This window comes from Leptonotus elevatus, chromosome 1 (genome assembly GCF_054856555.1).
Source record: "Leptonotus elevatus isolate MCC_2025b chromosome 1, RoL_Lele_1.0, whole genome shotgun sequence".
Classification (NCBI taxonomy): Eukaryota; Metazoa; Chordata; class Actinopteri; order Syngnathiformes; family Syngnathidae; genus Leptonotus; species Leptonotus elevatus.
In genome coordinates, this window is record NC_141239.1 from 21,512,214 (window position 1) to 21,532,299 (window position 20,086).

The window sequence follows — 20,086 nt, forward strand, 5'->3', positions numbered from 1 at the left end:
TATTTAGTTAAATAATATTTTCTACAATTTTTTTAGAGACCCACAGGGAGCCACAGGAGAGGGACTAAAGATCCACATATGGCTCCAGAGTCGCAGGTTGCAGACCCCTGCACTACACAAATACACTGCATCACATTCTGATCCATTTCTTCCATTGCGTCTCTGCTGTTACAAAATCAGGTTACCAAAGCATCATAAACAGCCCAGCATGGCCTTGAAGTGGCAACCCTGCCTGCAGCCTTTTGTGGCCACTGTGTTTGCAGTGAAGGCTATTTTAGCAGGATGCCGCTTCACTGCTCCTTCCGGGTGTCTCTCGCCACTGCCACGCACTCACACACACAAGCACTCATACACACAACACAAACGCACTCATGCTCTCACTGTCCTCGCTTCCACAGCTTACAGGAGAGCTTCTGCGTGGGCCGGCGCTTGAGTCTCTGCCATGTGACGCCTTCTATCCTCAAACACACACTCTCAATATGCAAACACGGGCTAATGGGGCTCATCCCATTACATGTCAAGGGTTGTGCCACACAAATATAGGACGTCAAAAACACACAACTTTGCTTACGTATGTGTATGATTTTGCACACTAGCATGGCTGAAGTATTAAAAAAAAAAAAACAAAAAAAAAAAAACACATGTAGACAAAAATATAGTTTTATACTATTTGCCTACAGTATTGCTATTTGTGTAGGTGCAGATGTGAGTATAGCAATGCCTGCCAGGTGTATTATATCCATACGTACGCCAACAACCGTATATTTATAGTTTCTCTCCTTGCCAAATGCAAATTGTGCCCCACCACCATTCATTCGTTCCAAAACGTGGCTTGCGTCATGTGCATATGTATTATCCATGCTTTTCCCACAAGAGGAAGAAGCCTTAATGATTCATGGCAGGACTTACACCGCTTTGTTTAGGCTTTTTTTTTTTGTCTTTGAAGACACCATGGACTAAAGTGTTCACCTTCACAGAACAAAGATAATCTTTGTTTGTCCCTGTTCCATATTCTATTTTCTATGGCAGGCTAACAGCATACGAGTAACAAGTGACAATGATGTCTCGTCCGTCCTTTAGGATCCTGGCAACGGCAGGAGCGCACATGAACATCCCCGTGGACCTTCGCACTCTGAGGGCCGTGCGAGTCTTGAGACCCCTCAAGCTCGTCTCCGGCATCCCCAGTGAGTCATTTACTACACTTACTCTGTTTCATACTGTTTCATAACAATAAGTGACTGACTGAGGCGCAGCTCTCTGCCAAGGCTTAATTAAGACAGGCGTGTCCAACCAAATGTTTTCCTCAGATTATTATTATTTTTTTTTATTTTAATCAGTTAGTTTGTGGTTCATAAAATCCTTAATAAAATTAAGTATATGTATATATGTATTTTTATTTTATTTTAATAAGTATTTATTGTATTTGTATACATTATCTAACATTTTAAAAATTTGGGATTTTGCTATCCTTTTTCTATCATGTATGTAATTTCTATATGATTTTGTATCATGTCATGATTTGTGTTTGTTTAGTTTTTCATTTGGTTTTCCTTCATGTTATGTCCTGTTTCTTGGTGTTCATGTCTTTGCTTGTTATGGTTTTGTGTCCACCTGTTTGTCAACCCTTGTGTCTACCAATCAGATCCCTCAGCCACGTGTGTGGTGTCCAGGTGTTTCGCATCTGTCTCGTTAACTTGCTTGTATTTAAGCCAGTTTCAATGTATCGTCACAAGTTTCTTACCTTTTAGGCCGTTCGTCCAGACGATTGCGCGGTTTCGGAGCTTGAAACCGATCACTTTTGAAACCGGGCTCCAGAGTGTAAAGATTTCAAAACGCGCCGTCTGGACACCATATGCATGATAGCGCTATGACGACGCGTTGTCGCAGATTGACGACGCATGCGTCAATTCTCGCGGGACTGCGCGCGAACCATCAGTCTGTCAACAACAATGGCGGATAGCCGCGCCGTAGTCGTTTTGTGCAACCTCCTTAGCTTCCTTGTGCTTTTGCAGCAAAATATTTTCCTTCTTTATTCCCACGTTCAACAAGCGATGTTGTACTTGAATCACCTGCCATTGTCATTTCTCCTGTGTTTGTCTTCTTCATGTTGTTTTGATACACGTATATACATATACATGATAAACGTCGATTGCCATCAAGTTAGAAAAAAGTGATTCTTCTTCTACGCTTTCCGTTAACTCCCTGTTGCTGCGCTACAGCGCCACTCCAGACTTGGCATATACATTACAGCCGTTAAACGTCCTCGGCGTCTTCTTTTGGACACACGCAAGTCTTGAAATGTGAAGCCGGCTTTGCTTCCGTCTTAGTTCCTTGTTTCTGTTCAGTCCTGGTTGGATCATTTGTGTGCTTACGCTCATCGTGCTAGTTAGTTGTCCTCTAGTCCTGTCTATATAAGTGAGTGTTCGTTTCTTTGAAACTGTTTAGTTTTTGACTGAGTGTTTCTGATAGTTTCAACTAGTGATGGCAAAACGAGGCTTTCTGAAGCTCTGAACCTTTTTTGAACCACTGTGTCATAAAATGGTTTACTACCCGAAGCTTCATTCAGCACCCTTGGGTGACCTCTAGTGTCAGCAGGGATAATTGTACATTTGGGTTTATCATCCAAAAGAAATAGACACGCTTCTTGTGAAAAATAAATTAAACGTTATTATAATAATAAAATAAAATCGCAATTTTTAATGTGGCAGTTACTCAAATGACTTAGCAATGCAACTGTGTTTTATGAATTTGTAATTTGTACCCCATCGCAGAAATTACACCCATGAAGCAACACAAAAAAAAAAAAAAAAAGACTTTGAATTTTGAATTTTCATTCATATTTATTTTGAGATTGTGTTTAGTGTATACTGAGTGTTTGACATTGTGTACTGCTTAGTGCACTGAATGTAACTTAAGTTGTTTTTATTGTTGGAACAAAATTTTCTTCACAGAAGGGCCCAGTCGATTTATTTTTTATTTTTTCAGTCTTAGATAACACCATAATTAGTACGTGATTGGATGACGTCACCACTGTCAGCGCGATCTCGGACTTTATTATTTAACAAGTGGGAATTAATTGGTTTCGGTAGCGCTGCAAAGATGATGCATAATATCAACACAAATCAAAGGTCAATTAAAAAAACCACAATCATTTTAATTCATATAGCTCTTTCATAAGTTTAATTCTACATTGTTGTGTATGTGATTATTTACATACAAGTTGGAGACACTGAGTCCCACACAGTGCAACTTTTTCCTTCCGATTATGTGCGCAACAGCACTTTAGGTGATTATTCATTATAAACCGCTGCAGCGCTAGTTTTTGTTAACAGACTAAATTCATCCCACATTTCCCCTCAGGCCTGCAGATTGTGCTGAAGTCCATCATGAAGGCCATGATCCCACTGTTGCAGATCGGCCTGCTCCTCTTCTTCGCCATCCTCATGTTCGCCATCATCGGCCTGGAGTTCTACAGTGGCAAGCTTCACCAAACCTGCCTGCCGTCCGTCGACATCCTCGGTACGCTCCCGTTTGCCGACACACGCCTCTCGTGCTGGCTCTCCTTAAATTGTGCAGGTGTATAATGCTGCGTCCAGCGGGTTACATCGTGATAATTATGTGTCAGAAAATGAAACGCCAGATAACATTTTGGAATGCTGGTGGGCGTGCACATGTTTTGACGGTGACACGTGTCCACACATTACCAAGTGTTTTGATCATGTCTTTACATCCCACGGTCCATTTTGCAACTCTGTTTAATTAACTGCTGCTCTTGAGTTTGAAAGCAGACCATTTATGTGCTATTGGAACATTTCGGCTATTAGATTATCCATTTTCTATGGTGCTTGTTCTCAATTGACTGTTGAGTGAGCACAGCGGATTTTTGGGTAAGAGGTGGAGAACATACCTGAAGTACATGCAAACTCCACACAGAGAGGCTGCAAGCTGTGATTTAAACCTTGGATCTCAGAAGTGTGAAGCAGACAAGCTAACGAGGTCACTGTGCGTGGAGTTGAAATAATGGCCTCAACCAGATGTTTTTCTTGATTCACACAGAACTCATTAACTAAGAACTAAGAATTGGAATCCTCTTTACTGGCCAAATATGTTAAAAACACATAATACATGTCACCAGTAGTTTGAGCCAATCTTGTACTACTACTGAAAAAAAGAAAAGAAAGAAAACTACTACTGCTTTACTGGCTTTTAGTTCAGCATGAATTGTGTTGTCCTCGGGGCTTTTCGTATTTATTTTTTAATTTTTTATTATTATTATTTTAACTCATTCACTGCCTTTGACGGCTATAAACGTAAAAAAAATTATTTTAAGTTTAAGTTTAATTTTTTTCCACTTTTGTTAACAATTGTATGAAACCTATAATTTTTTTAATTGTATAATTAGAACAAATATGAAATTTGTGATTAATCGCAAGTTAACTCGTGAAGTCATGCGATTAATTACGATTAAAAACTTTAATTGCCTGACGCCCCAAATTCTTTTTATTCATTCACTGCCATTGACGGCTATAGACGTCAAAAATTCATTTTAACTATTTCTATTAGTTTAAAAAAAAAAATCCCACTTTTGTTAACAAGAGTGAAAACCTAGAATTTTTTTATTGTACATTTAGAACTGATGTAAAATTTGTGATTAATCGTGAGTTAACTAGTGAAGTCATGTGATTAATTACAATTTAAAAAATTTAATCACCTCTTGCCTTTCATTTTTAATATTTGTTTAATGAATTTATGGCAGTAAATGAGTTAGTGTATTTATTTCTTTATTTTAATGCTTGTATTTTATTGACTGTTTTTTAAATTGTATTTTATAGTTAGTTTTACGAGAATTTATATGTATGATAGTGTGCGGATCTCAATGTCTAGCACTTTGGAAACACTTGTTTATAAAATGTGCTATAGAAATAAAGTGGATTGGATTACAGCAAATAAGATAATATAACAAAATGTACATTTAGGACAGTGGTCTTCAATCTGTGGCTCTGGAGCTGTATGCGGCTCTTTAGTCCCTCTTCTGTGGCTCCCTGTGGATCTCGAAAAAAATGTAATGAAGTTATTATTATTATTATTATTATTATTATTATTATTACTAAATATTTTTATTTCTTGATAAAATATTCTTGAAATGAATTAAAGATTTGTAAAAAAATAAATAAAATAAAAACTAATAATAAAATATTAAAAAATGTCCACATTTTTAAATTGTCAGAAACAGTGAGACGAAAGGTAGATGAAAACGTTTTAAAACTACTACCTTAAAATACTCAAACGGTGACCATAAAATGTCCAAAAAGGGGGATGAAAAGCAAAAAATGACCATAAAATGTCAATGAAATTGCAAAAAATGGGCAGAAGATTTTTTTTTTTTTAAAAAGGCAGGAATGAAAACATTTGAAAAGTAATTATGAAATTCCCAAAACAGAAGAAATCCCTAAATTACCATGAAATGCCCACACAATTGCCAAAATAGCCGAAAATGATTTAAGAAAAGGCAGGAAAGAACATTTTCAAAAAGTAACCATAAATGTTCAAAAACAAAAGAATAAATCCCAAAGATTACCATAAATGTCCGCAGAATTGACAAAAATGTCAGAAATTGATAGTTAAAAAAAGAGGCAGAAATAAATGTTTAAAAAAAATAGCCATGCATATCCAAAAAGAAGAAAATTATCATAAGATGTCCATAAAATTGCCAAAAATGTCAGAAATTTAACAGAAAGGCAGAAAATCTTAAAATGTATAAAAATTTAAATATATATATAGTATATAAATAAAAAAGGATCTTTCCAAGTCAGAATGTCATCATTCGACTACCCGTGTGTCCTTCTGTGTATGCTGAGGACCCCAGTGAGGTCAGTGCTCTGCGAATCTAGATTCATAGTAACACTCAGGTGCTCTTTTCTTAGACAATGAAACGGTGGACTCGTCCGAGTTGGCGTTTGCGTGCGGCATACGGAAGTGTCCGGAGAGATACGACTGCAATGACACGTGGATCGGCCCCAATGACGGCATCACGCAGTTTGACAACATCCTTTTCGCCGTCCTCACCGTCTTCCAGTGCATCACCATGGAGGGATGGACGGCTGTTCTCTACAATGTAAGTGTGTAAAGTATCGAAGATATTATGCATATATATGGATTAGGTCTGTTAAAATTAAAGCGTTAACTCTGGAGATTAATTTAAATCTATTAAAAAGTTTTTTTGTTGTAATTAACTCAGTTAACTCAGTGTGCAGCCAAACTTGGTGGCGTCACTAGTGGGAAGACAAACACGAACTATAGGTAATTGACTTGCTTGATGCATATTGGAGAAAGTAATTGATGCACTTTACAGAGCCAAATTCAAATAACATTAGTTGCTCGCCTTTGGCGTATCATCTCAGAGCTAAATTTCCTGCTCAAGTTACCTCAAGTAAATATCTGCTACAAAAAAGTATATCGGAAAAAAAGTAGAAGCAAAAGTTGAAAAATGCGATTAATCACAATTCATCTTGATTAGTTATGGAAAATTGTGTGATTAATTAGTTAAAAAAATAACTAAATGTATATATAAATATAATATAAATGTAATCGTTTGACAGCACTAATATGGATATAATTTATTAAATAGGTATATTATTAATTGCAATTAAAATGCCATGGCACAATTTGATTACAACTTTATTTAATTTACGATCCGAATTAGCTATATGTTATATATTTTATGTATATTTTTTGTGATGTCAAAATGTACAAATGTATAATGTATGTGTGCTTAATATTTAATAGTTATCAGAGATGGGTGCGTCAATAAATGTTGCCGGTCCGTCAATCGTCAACGGTCAGCAACTATAAGCCGTACCTAACTCATCATTATTTTATTTGGTTATGACAATTACATTAACGGATAAAAAAAAACACACATTTTCTTCAGTACTTAGTCTGTTAGTTTTTCAAAGTTTCCCATTATTCGTTAGCAAAATGGACGTCCGTCATTGACGGATAAACGGACCTGACATGCTTTTGTACAAGTTACTTTATTTATATATATATATATTTTTTTTTTTTTAAGCGTTTTTGCTCCAAGAAATTGATTTAAGTCAATTAAGTAACAAACATGACAATTGTGACGGATGGAAAACCAATTCCGTCAATGATTATTCTGTCAGTTTTTCATACGTTCCTGTCATTTGTCATTTGTTTGCAAAACAGGCGTCCATCATTGATGGATTGATGGACCTTGCATACATTTTGACGAAGTGCCCACCTCTGGTTATTATCATTACAAAATGTTATTAATGTTTTTTCAGTACAGTACTTATGTTATTCTTTGCAATAATTTTTACTATTTTAATACAACAAATTTGTATGATTATTGCCAGTAATTTATAAGTTGCAATTTATATTTAATACAGAGCAAAAAATTAATGCACTTTAAAAAGAGAATTGTTGAACCAATTTAAGATTACAAATTGAATTATTGACCAAATTGGTAACACACGATTGAATTAAATTATAAAAGTCAACATATATATATATATATATATATATATATATATATATATATATATATATATATATATATATATATATATATATATATATATATAGTTTTGCATGTGTATATGTACTTGTATATATGTTTGTTGATGTTATTTTTGTATGTGTGTTAGTGTTGTTCCGATACCATTTTTTGGCCCCCCGATACTGATTCCGATACCCAGTTTTGCAGTATCGGCCGATACCGTACCGATACCTCGTTGTTTTTTTTTCCAACATGAAAAAGCTGCCCTGCCATTGGTTCAGAGCATTTAAGGGCCAATAGGATATCTTTGCTCGGCATGCAGTGAACACGTCACACATCAGTGAATGTTGTGCACGAGCAAGACACAAGATGCTGCATCCAAAGTCTTATATTGGCCTCGGAAATAATGTTATCGGCATTACTTGTTAGTATTTGCCGACGCCAATACCACTGTTTTAATGCAGTATTGGGGCTTCTCCCAATACCGGTATCGGAACAACACTAGTGTGTGTGTTTATGTACTTTTTTTGTGGCTATATTGGTGCTGTCCGATTAAATTTCAAATGAATTCAAATTGTCCAAAGTGAATATAAGTTTAATATATAAGTTTAATTAATTATGAGTTAATTAAAGTTAATATATTCACGTGAATTAAGTTAATCCCAAATGTATCCAAATTAATATATTAAATTTAATTAACTCTAAACTTACCAATTGTAGCAATTTTATAAAGTTGGTCAACAATTAAATTTGTAATCTTAAATTGGTTCAACAATTCTCTTTTTAGCGTGTGCTACCTGACTAAAAAGTGGTAAGTATTTGGCTACAGAGGATCTATATTTGAAATATAAAATGTGAACTATTGTGCTTATATGATAAATGTCATTTTAGACTAATGATGCTTTGGGCTCCGCATGGAACTGGATGTATTTCATCCCACTCATCATCATTGGCTCCTTCTTTGTGCTCAACCTGGTGCTGGGTGTCCTCTCCGGGTGAGTGTGACCAATCCAGTTTAACTTTACTCCAGATTGTATATGATAACTCATAATGAGTTAAGCAGCAAAATCTAGCTGTTTTTTTTTTTTTACTCATTCACTGCCATTGACTACTATAGACGTCAAAAATTCATGTGAACTATTTCTATTAGTTTAACTTTTTTTTTCATTTCATTTCATTTTTTATGAAAACCTAGAAAACAATTTTTATTGTACATTTATAACAGATATAAAATTTGTGATTGATCGTGAGTCAACTATTGAAGTCATGCGATTAATTGCGCTTACAATTTTAATCGTCTGACACCCCTTATGTTTAATAAAACAAATTTAAATTAGGGGCGTCAGGTGATTAAAATTTTTAATTGTAATTAATCACAAATGTTATATCTGTTCTGAATGTACAATAAAAACAATTCTAGGGTTTCATACTTTTGTTAGCAAAAGTGGAGAAAAAAAATTAAACTAATAGAAATTGTTCGAATGAATTTTTGACGTCTATAGCCGTCACTGGCAGTGAATGAGTTTTAATGTTTTTTGTCATGATATTTTCAATACATCCCTGCTCAGAGAGTTTGCCAAGGAGAGGGAGCGGGTGGAGAACAGGCGGGCCTTCATGAAACTGCGGAGGCAGCAGCAGGTGGAGCGCGAGCTGAACGGCTACCGCGCCTGGATAGACAGGGCAGGTACTGCAACATTACACCTACAACTGCCATCCACCATTTTTATCATCCTTTTCGGATACACGCCGGGCGTCTGCGCTATAGGGCTGCACACACAAGCGCTATAACGCCGTCTGCACTGGCCATCTCCCACGCAAGTAGAGGGTGAGAAAAAGGTGATACTGACTCACTGGTTTACAGTAAATGTGCGCACATGTATGCATGTGAATTGTGTGTGTGTGCTTGTTGGTGTGGTGAGTGTGGGAAGCGAGAGTGAGAAATATTGCGAGCAGCGAGGAAAGAATAAGAGCTGCTTCTCTCGAGGAGGTCACGCGGGCCTCGCTCCTAAAATCGGAACCGCGGCCACTCAATGTGTACTGTATTTCCTTAAATAGATTAATAGGCACTTGCCCCGATTACAGTAGTCATCATTTGTAACATTTACAAATTAATGGCTCGGAGGGGAGGGGGGGGGGGGGGGCAATGATTATAATTACTAGCACTGGTAGTGTATTGGTGCATGCTGCTGGGCGGCAGTGGCAAGCAAAGACAGGCATACATGGCCCCATATGTATATAAACAGCAAATGGCAAAATGTTTCTTCTGTGAAAAATCCCATGGGGCATTGCTGTTAAAGAAGTGGGCATGCAACATACGTAACAGACGATGGTTATTTTTAACAGCTAATTTCCCGAATGCCCGAATTGCATGAAAAAAGACGACGCTAAGGGTCATAAAATTCAATTGTTCATGTAGAGGTTCTTCTGAGCCCAGTTGGCTCTGGTGGTAACCAAAACAGCAGCACCTACTGAGGCCTGCAAACAGTCTTAAAGGGGAAGTCAACCCCCCAAAAAAATCTTGACAATAATATGTTACATGTGACTTCACTAGTCTAAACATGACATTGTGATTAATATAAAATTTTGGGAATATGAGTTATGAAGCGAAATCCAGCTGTTTTTATTCATCTCATGGGGCAGCCATTTTGCTGTCGACTGAAGATGACATCATTGTTGCTCAGGTCTTAGGTAACAACCAATCACAGCGCAGCTTCAGAAAACAGGTGAGTTCTCATTGGTCGAGCCTTGAGCAACTGTGATGTCATCTTCAGTCGACAGCAAGTGGCAAAATGGCCGCCCCCTGAGATGGATAAAAACGACTGGATTTCGCTTCATAAATCATATTCCAAAAATGTAATATTAATCAGAATGTCATGCTTAGACTAGTGAGGTCACATGTAACATATTATTGTCAAGAAATGTTTAACGTTGACTTTCCCCTTAAAGTGTGGAATCTTACTGCATGTTGTAAATGAGTCCCCTGCGCAGTATTAAAAATGGTGCTCCATAATGGGGTGATGGCGTCTTTATCAATTAGCCTACGCTCATTTAAATTCATGCAGAGTTTAATATTCCTAAAGTAAAAGGGGACATTAAAAAGGGTGTTTGTACATTTTTGCCTTAAATATTGACAAAAATAATGACTGTCTTATGTTCGCTGCTTTGAGTTACAGATCAATAGACAAAAACATTTTTATTTTAGACCTTAAGACATGATCATTCCACAATGTTGTGCGCGCTCATGTTGATTATTGCAGGAGGCTACACTGCCAGTTTGCCTCGTTTCTCTTAATTTTCCATTAAAATGTTTTTGGTTTGTTTTTAAACTCCTGCTAGACACCTTCCCACCTCTTGCAGTCGAGTGAATAAACAGCCCACAGCCACTATTTGTGGAAATACTGTTTAAAACTTTCAGTTTTTCTGTCATTACAGAGGAGGTAATGCTGGCAGAGGAGAACAAGAATTCGGGGAGATCGGCATTAGATGGTAAGGTCTCACTTCACTACATAGACTCATGGCCATTGCATAGTTTAAATATCTAATTATAATATTTCCAATGCACTTTGGGTTAAAATAATAGTGGACAAATGTATCAGACTGCAAGCACCTTGGATGTCAAGGTTCATGATAGTTTGTAGTTTTTATGCTTGAGGGAACACGTGCACTTTCGTTGTATATTTTATGCAATGACAAAAAAAAGTATCTATCTATCTGTATACAAACGTTATCCCTATAGCCTAATTGACATACAGTACTATTCTTGCCACAGCAATGCTGCATTTTGCTTGTTTTTTGTCCAATGGCTATTTTGGGATCCTAGTATGTGGCCTTCCAGTAATCTGGGTATAAATTTAAAGACATTTTGATGATGATTGAAAAGTATTCAGACATGCTTTTGTACAAAACGTACAATTTTTAGGAAATATTTTTTTATTCAATTTTTTAAAACTTTTTTTTGCTCCAAGGAATTGATTTAAGTCAGGTACAAACAACAATTTTGAACATCTTTTTTTTTTTTTTTTTTTTTTACACATTGTGAGAGACTTCAATATGAAAAGGGGCTTTTGCGTGCTTACTGCTCTAATGCGAAGTGCTAAAATCGAGCTAACAAACACAGCTAACCACACACAGCATAGTAGTAGTAGAAAAAACAAATGAAAAAGCTAGGCTAACTGTTAGCTTCTCTGGTAACTACCATACATTGTGGTCATAAACATTTCTCCTTGTAATTTTTATTGTGGTGAATGACACAAAAACTCTAACTACTAATTGCTAATTTATTTGTCTCAGGCAACAGTGACAGTTTAGACTTGCTTCCTTGCTAGCTATCATTCCCTTTTCCGTTATAATCAAGGAGTCAGTGGCTACACAGCTAACCACACACAGCATCGTAGTAAGAGGGGAAAAAATTAAGAAGCTAGGCTAACTGTTAGCTTCTCTGATAACTAACATACATTGTGGTCATAAACTTTTCTCCTTGTGATTTTTATTGTGGTGAAAAAAATCTAAATAGTTGCTCGTTTATTTGTTATTTGTTTAACTACTAATTGCTAATTTATTTGTCTCAGGCAACAGTGACAGTTTAGACTTGCTTCCTTGCTAGCTATCATTCCCTTTTCCGTTATAAATCAAGGAGTCCATGGCTAACTCTGTGTTGACAATATCCATGAGGATTTGTGATTGTGAATATTGAACAGGTTTAACATTCATGGTTGTTGGCCCGGCCGTGTTTCAAGCAAATTAGGGAGAAAAAAATCACTCTTTGAGCACACTCCTCACCACAGGATAAATGCTCAGGATAATTTTTCTGATACCTTTATTAACTTCAATATGTCTGTATGTCACTTGAGTTGTGAATGCAGTAGAGAAAAAAAGAGCCTAATAGCTTTGTTGCTATAACTTTTGTTATAATATAATAGTTAAAGACTTCATTAAACTTGAGTTTTCGTGTCCAAAGTTCTGAAGAGAGCGAGTAAGAAGACGGGCGCACGTCGAGGAGCCCCAGGCGACGACAAGTACACGGACATGTCCACTGCCAGTGAGCCTTTTACTTGCCTTCTTACTTTACATCTCTTTAATTACATTTTGCATGATAGTATGTTTGTGACCTTTTCCCCCATCTATGTCTGGCAGGCATGTCCCGCTCCAGGATGAACTTCCGCAGCGGTCGCCGCGGTCCAGCCGCCTACCTGCGGCGCAAAGAGCGCATGTTGCGCATCTCCATCCGCCGCATGGTGAAGACGGACACGTTCTACCTGATGGTGCTTAGCCTGGTGGCTCTCAACACCATCTGCGTGGCCATCGTGCACCACAACCAACCCGACTGGCTCACCATCTTCCTCTGTGGGTCGCCACAACTTTAGTGATAGATTGCTTCCATTTTCATCTCATGGATTGCTTGTTTTCTTCTTTCCAGACTATGCAGAGTTTGTGTTCCTGGGGCTTTTTCTAGCTGAGATGTTCCTGAAGATGTATGGTTTGGGTTTCCGGCTCTACTTCCATTCATCTTTCAACTGCTTCGACTGTGGTGTGAGTGCCTCGCCATTTTGTGACAATTAACTCTTTGACTGCCAAGCATTTTCAGAAAAGAGGATGTGTGGGTGCAAGCTGATTTAAGCATTTTGACTGATCTTTCAAGGTCCACAGAAAATTTTGTGTTTGGACTATGGAAACACAGATACTACCAAATGAAAGATTGAACTCTCATCTTTCATCCGAAAAAAAAAAGTTTGTTTCTACCTTATTCCGTTTTTCAGTAATCAACAATAGAAAATAGGTTAGTTTCACCCAAATGCTCTGTTTTGGATCAAAATACGGAGAAATCAAGCTTCTTGTGAAACGATATTATTTCATGCACTCTAGTGAATTTGACACCTTTTTTTTCCATGAATGATGCCACAAACACCTAAACAGTGCTTTACTTCTGTAAAACACTACCACCAACAATGAAAAAGTGTTTTTTGATAGCAAAATACGTTTGTTTACATTCAACAGTATAACAATTTGACAAAACAATTTGGCAAACTATTTACAAATGTATGCAACTGTGGTATTATTTACAATTGTGTGGATGTTTCAACTACACAGTTTTTCTTTTTGTGTGGTTTATTGTGTAAAACTCCCCTGCGTGCAAGGGGACGCAGCAGGATTTGCACCACAGATTAGTTTCACTGCGATTGCCCCTTCGCGTGCACTTTCTTGCCGGCCTTTTTTTCCAGGGAGTAGCAGGTATATACTGCAGTGTGTGTTTGGCCATGTTGTCATCAAGTCGACTCTCAGGATCATGATACGGTGACCTGGTGTTACGTCTGGCTTCCTCATGTCCTTTAGTTCCTATACCGGGTGGTAAGAGATGTTCTGATCCATCTTAGCCACTCCATTCATGGTGGCATCGTAGTCCAGAACCAGTGTCTTCTCCGTGATCAGACTGTACCCACTCCTCCGATGAATATGCATTGGACTCGGGGTACTCTTCATCGTCCGATTGAACGTCCGCCTGGGCAGAAGTGCTCGTTTTCCGCCGTTAGCATCGCTAAGGCTTTACGACGTGATCGAAGCCGCCGCGTCAACGCTTCCAACTTCGGCGTCAACCTCGGAGTCACCATCATCATCATCAATGTGCTCTTTAGCATTGGTCGATGCTTTTCGTCTTTGAAAAAAATGCTTAAGCGTGAGCTGCTTGCAACCGGTCGCCATTTTCGCTTTCTCAGCCATTCTCCCCTCAACACTCTAGCTCCGCCTCACGTCTTCTACTGACGCTTACCCGATCTTGTCCAAAGAGTCATCGCTGCCATCTCGTGCCCAAAAATAGTCATTATACTAACTCGACCTGCTTGATACTTTCAGCACAGCTTGCCAAGGCTTTCCACCACCCGTTTCCCAGAAAGAAAAAAAAAAGATAGTGAACGTCTTTTAACGTCTTTGGCGGCGCTCATTTGGATTTTACTAAACGTTATTAAACGTTTTTGGCAGTCAAAGAGTTAAAGGAGATCTTTGGTTTTTCCCTTTATTTGTTGTTTTTCAGCTAAATAAAACAAAAACAAATATTTCATGTATACTAAAATAATAGCACATATGTGTTAATAAAGATATAAATACTATTAAAAATAGGTTCTATATGTACTTCTCACCTGGATTGGCTGGCAACCAGTTCAGGGTGCAACCCGCCTACTGCCCGAAGCCAGCTGGGATAGCAAACGTATTAAATCCCAACTGCATCTCACATAACATTTAACATGGTATAGTACTTTCACATCCTAGTGGTTAAGTTACATCTGTACATAGTCCTAATAATGTAAATAACAGATGGTAAACTAAAATACTGCTACTACTGTAGAATGTAAATGTACTCTTGTTGCTGTAGCTTGTTGGCATGACATGTCCTCCATCCTGATGTTTGCAGGTGATCGTGGGCAGCATCTTCGAGGTGGTTTATGGCTTCTTCCGGCCCGGTATGTCGTTTGGCATCAGCGTGCTGAGGGCGCTGAGACTTCTGAGGATTTTCAAGATCACTAAGTACGTAGGTCACCCCCCCACCCCCCACCCCCCCCCCCCCCCCACCCCCCACCCCAAATCTTACTTTTAATCGTTTTTATTTTCTCTTTGCCAGATACTGGGCCTCTCTCAGGAATCTGGTTGTGTCGCTCATGAGCTCCATGAAGTCCATCATCAGTCTGCTTTTTTTGCTCTTCCTCTTCGTTGTGGTGTTTGCTCTGCTGGGGATGCAGCTTTTTGGAGGACGGTAAGACGCAGGGGTCTACACTGCCCCTTTTTCACTGCAATGAGCGCCCTTTCATCTTGGCGAGTAAAGCCGAGCCGGTACTGTGTAGTGGAAAAGCTTCATTGACGTTCCTCATGACACAGCGTGTGATGAAGACACAGAGGAAACCAAAATAGCTGAGCATCTTCCTCCTCCATGGTCATATCTGACCCCACGCTTTTATTCTCCATCTTCCTTCCCGCTAGGTTCATCTTTGAAGATTACACTCCCACCAACTTTGACACGTTTCCAGCTGCCGTCATGACAGTGTTTCAGGTTTGGCCTCCCTCCCCCTCCTCCTGCCATGACACATTGCACCCTGGGAGACTTTTCACCCCGGGCGCAGATTAAACAACTCTACTCACTCGCTCGCCGTCCCCACCCCGCCTCCACTGCCCGCCCACACGAGCTTGCACACATATGCGCGCATCGACATCACAAACATGGACTAAATTCATGTTGGAGCTGCCACAAACACAACTGAGACTTCGTTTGAACAATCTGTTTTGTTTACATTTACTATTTTTTATAACTATACTTGAAAATCCACTACAGTTGCCAGTCACATCATTAGGTACAGGTAAATATAATGAAAGAGCGGTATCAAAAATTTTGCTTTGATAAAGATAGTATTTCACCTTTTGACAAAAACATATTTTTTTTAAATTTATAAAAATAGAACTGTTTTTGGCTATATTAAGTTTTCCAGTATGGTTACTACTGGGGATGTTTGATACCACTTTTTTACAGAGTGATACCAGTACAAGTACTCAACACATATCAAGTACCAATACCACTAGTAGGGCTGGGTATCGAGTTTAATTTCCTCGATTCCATTTCGGAAACAAGAGTTCAGTTTGATTCCATTTCGATGAGATAAAAATATTTTCATAATTGTAAATATAAATTTAAAACTTTCTGAATTGTCCTAAAGTGCAATAAGTCAGGTTTTTCATAAATGTAAGAAAATACTTTTAAATTCATGTGAACGGTAAAAAAAAACAATGAGATACAAAAAAATGTGCCTTTAAAATTCTATTTTCTTGTGAATTTATGGGAAAAAGAGATATTAAAATGTTTTTATGACTCGATCAGGCACGAAAAGGAAAATCGATTCAATATCTATTATTCGATTTTTTTAAATCCCAGCCATAACCACTAGGAGGGCTGGACTGGCCTTCTGGCATACAGGGCAGATGCCCAGTGGGCCGGTGTCTTTTGGGGCCTATGTGGTGCTATTCAATTATTTCCCTCAATTTTACCCCAAGAGACCAGCCCACAAGGGAGCAGCCCAATTAATCCATTTAGATATAGAGACCAAACTGAACCAATAAACATCAGCGGTAGAGCTACGTGGTAGCTAAGGGTGGTCAGGAATTGGGCTGGCGGCGGGCCTAAGTTAAAATGCCAGGGCCAATTATTTATGCCAGTCCAGTCTTGACCACTAGTATCTTTGCTACATAAAATTTCACCCAATGACGGATCATTTCAAAGAAAAAAAATATATACCAATATAGCATTTTTTCTTAAAATTGCATGAAATGCATCGCAATTTTCTCTTCTTCTAATTTCTAGTTTCAATACCCGGTATCGGTACTCGCCCATCCCTAGTTACTTCCACAAAATAAACATTTCAAAAGTATCTTTACGCAATCCTACCCAACAACATGCTTGTCAACTTGCAGATATTGACGGGTGAAGACTGGAATGAGGTGATGTACAACGGGATTCGCTCGCAAGGAGGCGTGCAATACGGCATGTGGTCATCCATCTACTTCATTGTGCTCACCCTGTTTGGAAACTGTATCCTTGATGACACCTACAATAACAACACAAGGAACTCAAATAAAATGTTCTTACTTGTTTAGGCGCCATCACGATGAAACTCTAAATGGCCTCAGTTTGTTTAATGCAAAAGCAAAGTGTTATTATTGATATTATTATTGCAAAATAACTTTTTGTTTTGTCTTAGTGGCAGCGTATCCTGCAAATATGCAGGATAGGACATCATTGCTATACTTACTTGCCATGACCTTCCAGAAGTGCTCTGGTATATTTGCCGCATGGTTGCTTCTCTCTGTATGATTTCATCTTTGGTTTTGTGGCAGCAAAAAGTCCAATTTTCCTGAAGCGATTAAGTGTTTGCATTGGAAAAGCAATAACACGCTTCAGAATTGCAGGCCTGAGCAAATAAAAAAAAATTGTTAATGGAGCTGTACTGTGAATCAGCAACAAATGACCAGAAAACAGTATACATGGAAACGGCATTTCTTCTTAACTGCCTCTTTGTCAGACACACTCCTCAATGTCTTTTTGGCCATCGCTGTGGATAATCTGGCCAATGCGCAGGAACTGACAAAGGTTTGATCTTGAGCTCCGCATCATCTCCTCAATTTACTGTTCTTTAATTTCCCCTGTGAGCCACGCTTCCCCCTAAAATTCAACCGAATGTGTCACTTAAATCAAACAATGTGCCTGTTCGCTTTGCTAGGATGAAGAGGAGGAGGAAGAGTTCTTCAACCAACGGTATGCCCGAGGCAGAGATGGCTTAATATCTGAGTAAGTTAAGGGTTAAGATAAACATATGACCATGCTGGGATGAGAAAAATTATGGGGGGGGGGGAATTGACTTTCATGCCCCTCTGTTTCATTTGATATGTTCCAAATGGATCCTGAACTAAACTGAATACTAACAGAATATGGTAATTGAACAAAAGTAAGAACGTAGTACTGTTCTACAGTACTGTATGAGCTTAATGACCTCTGAAGATTGTTTCTATTCTTTTGACTCTTTGCTCTGAGCTTGGTCACAAACTTTTAGCCTAGCAGTGACCTGGTGGCTCATTATCCAGTTGAGTCACACTGGAGGTATTTAGTCAGTCTGTAAGGCTGTAGTGGGAGAAGACACACTTTGGAAGGTGGATATCCCAGTAAGGACGGTGGCGTCACAGTGGAAAAACACGGTGACGCTTGTGCCCATTTCCAAAACAAACCTAAAAAGTGTCTCATCCAAGCATGGACATGGCTTGCTCAAGGGCTGGGCGCATTAGTTTTGCATGATTTGATGCTAGTAGTTTTCAAATCAGTACCAAATATTTGGGTGGATCAAAACTATAAAAACTCACATGGAGAGTCTGAAAAATGATAATTCTATTAATTGATTGATTTTTAATTAATGTAATTTAGTTTTAATTTACCGGTAACTTGTTTTTTTGATTTAATATAATTGTTTTAATAAATTATGATATAGGCTACACACATACACAATTAATTAGCTTTTCCTTCTTTTTTTTTTTTTTAACCTTTTATCATTATAACCCTTGGAATTGCACCAATAAAATATGTTAATTAGATATTTTTATATTGCAAAAAAAGCTGACTATACTTCTGAATTATCACTTGATACATTTGCAACCATTAGCATTTTCCCCTCCTATTTTTGTCGTGTTGTGATCAATATCAAATTCATTTTTTGACGAAAGTAGCATTTTAGTCTCTGCATGTTGATTTTAAAATATACACTTAGAGTGTGCCTTAATGTTTTAAGAATTCGATAAAATTCAAGTATTCCAAATTAGTAGCTAATAAAGTACTGTATACAAATATAATCAAACAACCTCCCATCTGAAGTCAAACACCGGCCATATTTCTGAATAGGTTGCACCCTTAAAACTGCATTTTGTTTTGTTTTTACTCTTATTGGGTTATTTTATCACACATTGGGTTATTTTTAACCCAGCAGTTTTAAGGGTTTGCTAAGACTCTTTCTCACTGTGTCATTTGTTTGTATAACAAAATTTTGCAGTGTTTTAATGTGTTTTGCTGTTCCATCATGTTGTCCTGTTTTATGCCTGTTGTAAAGTGGCACTGGCCAAAATGACATCAGGTCCCCATGATGAACCATCTTATTTTAGATGCTATGATTATTATTCATTTCCTGTAGTAATCATAACCATATGGTTAAAACCTGTGTCAACGTGCACGTAATGTTAATTGGAGGTCACATTTTGGACTGTGTCATCACTGTTCTGTGTATGTTGTAAAACTAATGTCTTGTTTTCAAATCATCACTCATTTATTACATGGACAACAACAGAATCAGAATAACAGTAAGTAAAACTGTATGCATCTGTCTTCTTCTCTAGAAATGTCTCCCTGAAACACTTGTTGAAATTCTGTTCTTTAGATTTAACACTATGCTTTTGTGTTAATCCTGCACTTTCCCTTTTGTGGTCTTGTGGGTTTTTTCACTTATTATCTCTCAGGTAACCTCATGGTTTTCTTCTTTTTTGGATGCCTTTATTTCTTTAGCTTGGACTATTTGACATATTTTTCCCATTACACCTTTAAAGTCACGGAAAAGGTCTAATCTTTTCTGTCAAGTTTCAGTTGTTCCAGCATTTTATTTATTTATTTGTTCTTGCATATCTGGTATGCTACATGAATATTAGTCTGAATGTTGTTTTCCACCAATGAAGCAGTAGTTTGACCTTTTGGAAAATGTGCTTAAGTGGTTAGTGACAAATAAAATTTGCTCTGAAGTCTATTAGCTTTGTACAGGGAAACAACTAGCGGAACTTCACGCATTCAGTCAAAAACAAAACTGCACACTCTGTTTAGTGACTTAGCAATAGTGAATTAACAACGCCATAGGAAAATAGCTAGCACCTAACATTAACTTTTGAGATAAGAAATTGGCTAGTTGTTTCTCTCTATGACTTTATATGCTGTGCTTGGCTAAGCTACATTAAGTTTAAGCGTTGTAGATTCAGTAGATACTAGATAAGAATCAGTTGTCTCACTCA

General features: G+C 37.8%; 1 protein-coding gene across 5 annotated transcripts in view; it reads left to right on the top strand.

The window, feature by feature from the left end:
* Window positions 1-20,086, top strand: part of LOC147181223 (voltage-dependent R-type calcium channel subunit alpha-1E-like) — a 63,324-nt gene that overhangs the window by 17,705 nt on the left and 25,533 nt on the right. For all 5 annotated transcript variants that reach the window (XM_086083837.1, XM_086083855.1, XM_086083862.1 and 2 more), the window contains 15 exons: window positions 1,081-1,184; window positions 3,361-3,519; window positions 5,925-6,115; window positions 8,414-8,517; window positions 9,091-9,206; window positions 10,955-11,008; window positions 12,480-12,560; window positions 12,656-12,865; window positions 12,939-13,051; window positions 14,925-15,037; window positions 15,132-15,263; window positions 15,488-15,557; window positions 16,967-17,084; window positions 17,575-17,642; window positions 17,773-17,840. In XM_086083837.1, coding sequence (XP_085939963.1) covers window positions 1,081-1,184; window positions 3,361-3,519; window positions 5,925-6,115; window positions 8,414-8,517; window positions 9,091-9,206; window positions 10,955-11,008; window positions 12,480-12,560; window positions 12,656-12,865; window positions 12,939-13,051; window positions 14,925-15,037; window positions 15,132-15,263; window positions 15,488-15,557; window positions 16,967-17,084; window positions 17,575-17,642; window positions 17,773-17,840 — 1,701 coding nt within the window. The remainder of the gene's footprint in view (window positions 1-1,080; window positions 1,185-3,360; window positions 3,520-5,924; window positions 6,116-8,413; window positions 8,518-9,090; window positions 9,207-10,954; window positions 11,009-12,479; window positions 12,561-12,655; window positions 12,866-12,938; window positions 13,052-14,924; window positions 15,038-15,131; window positions 15,264-15,487; window positions 15,558-16,966; window positions 17,085-17,574; window positions 17,643-17,772; window positions 17,841-20,086) is intronic.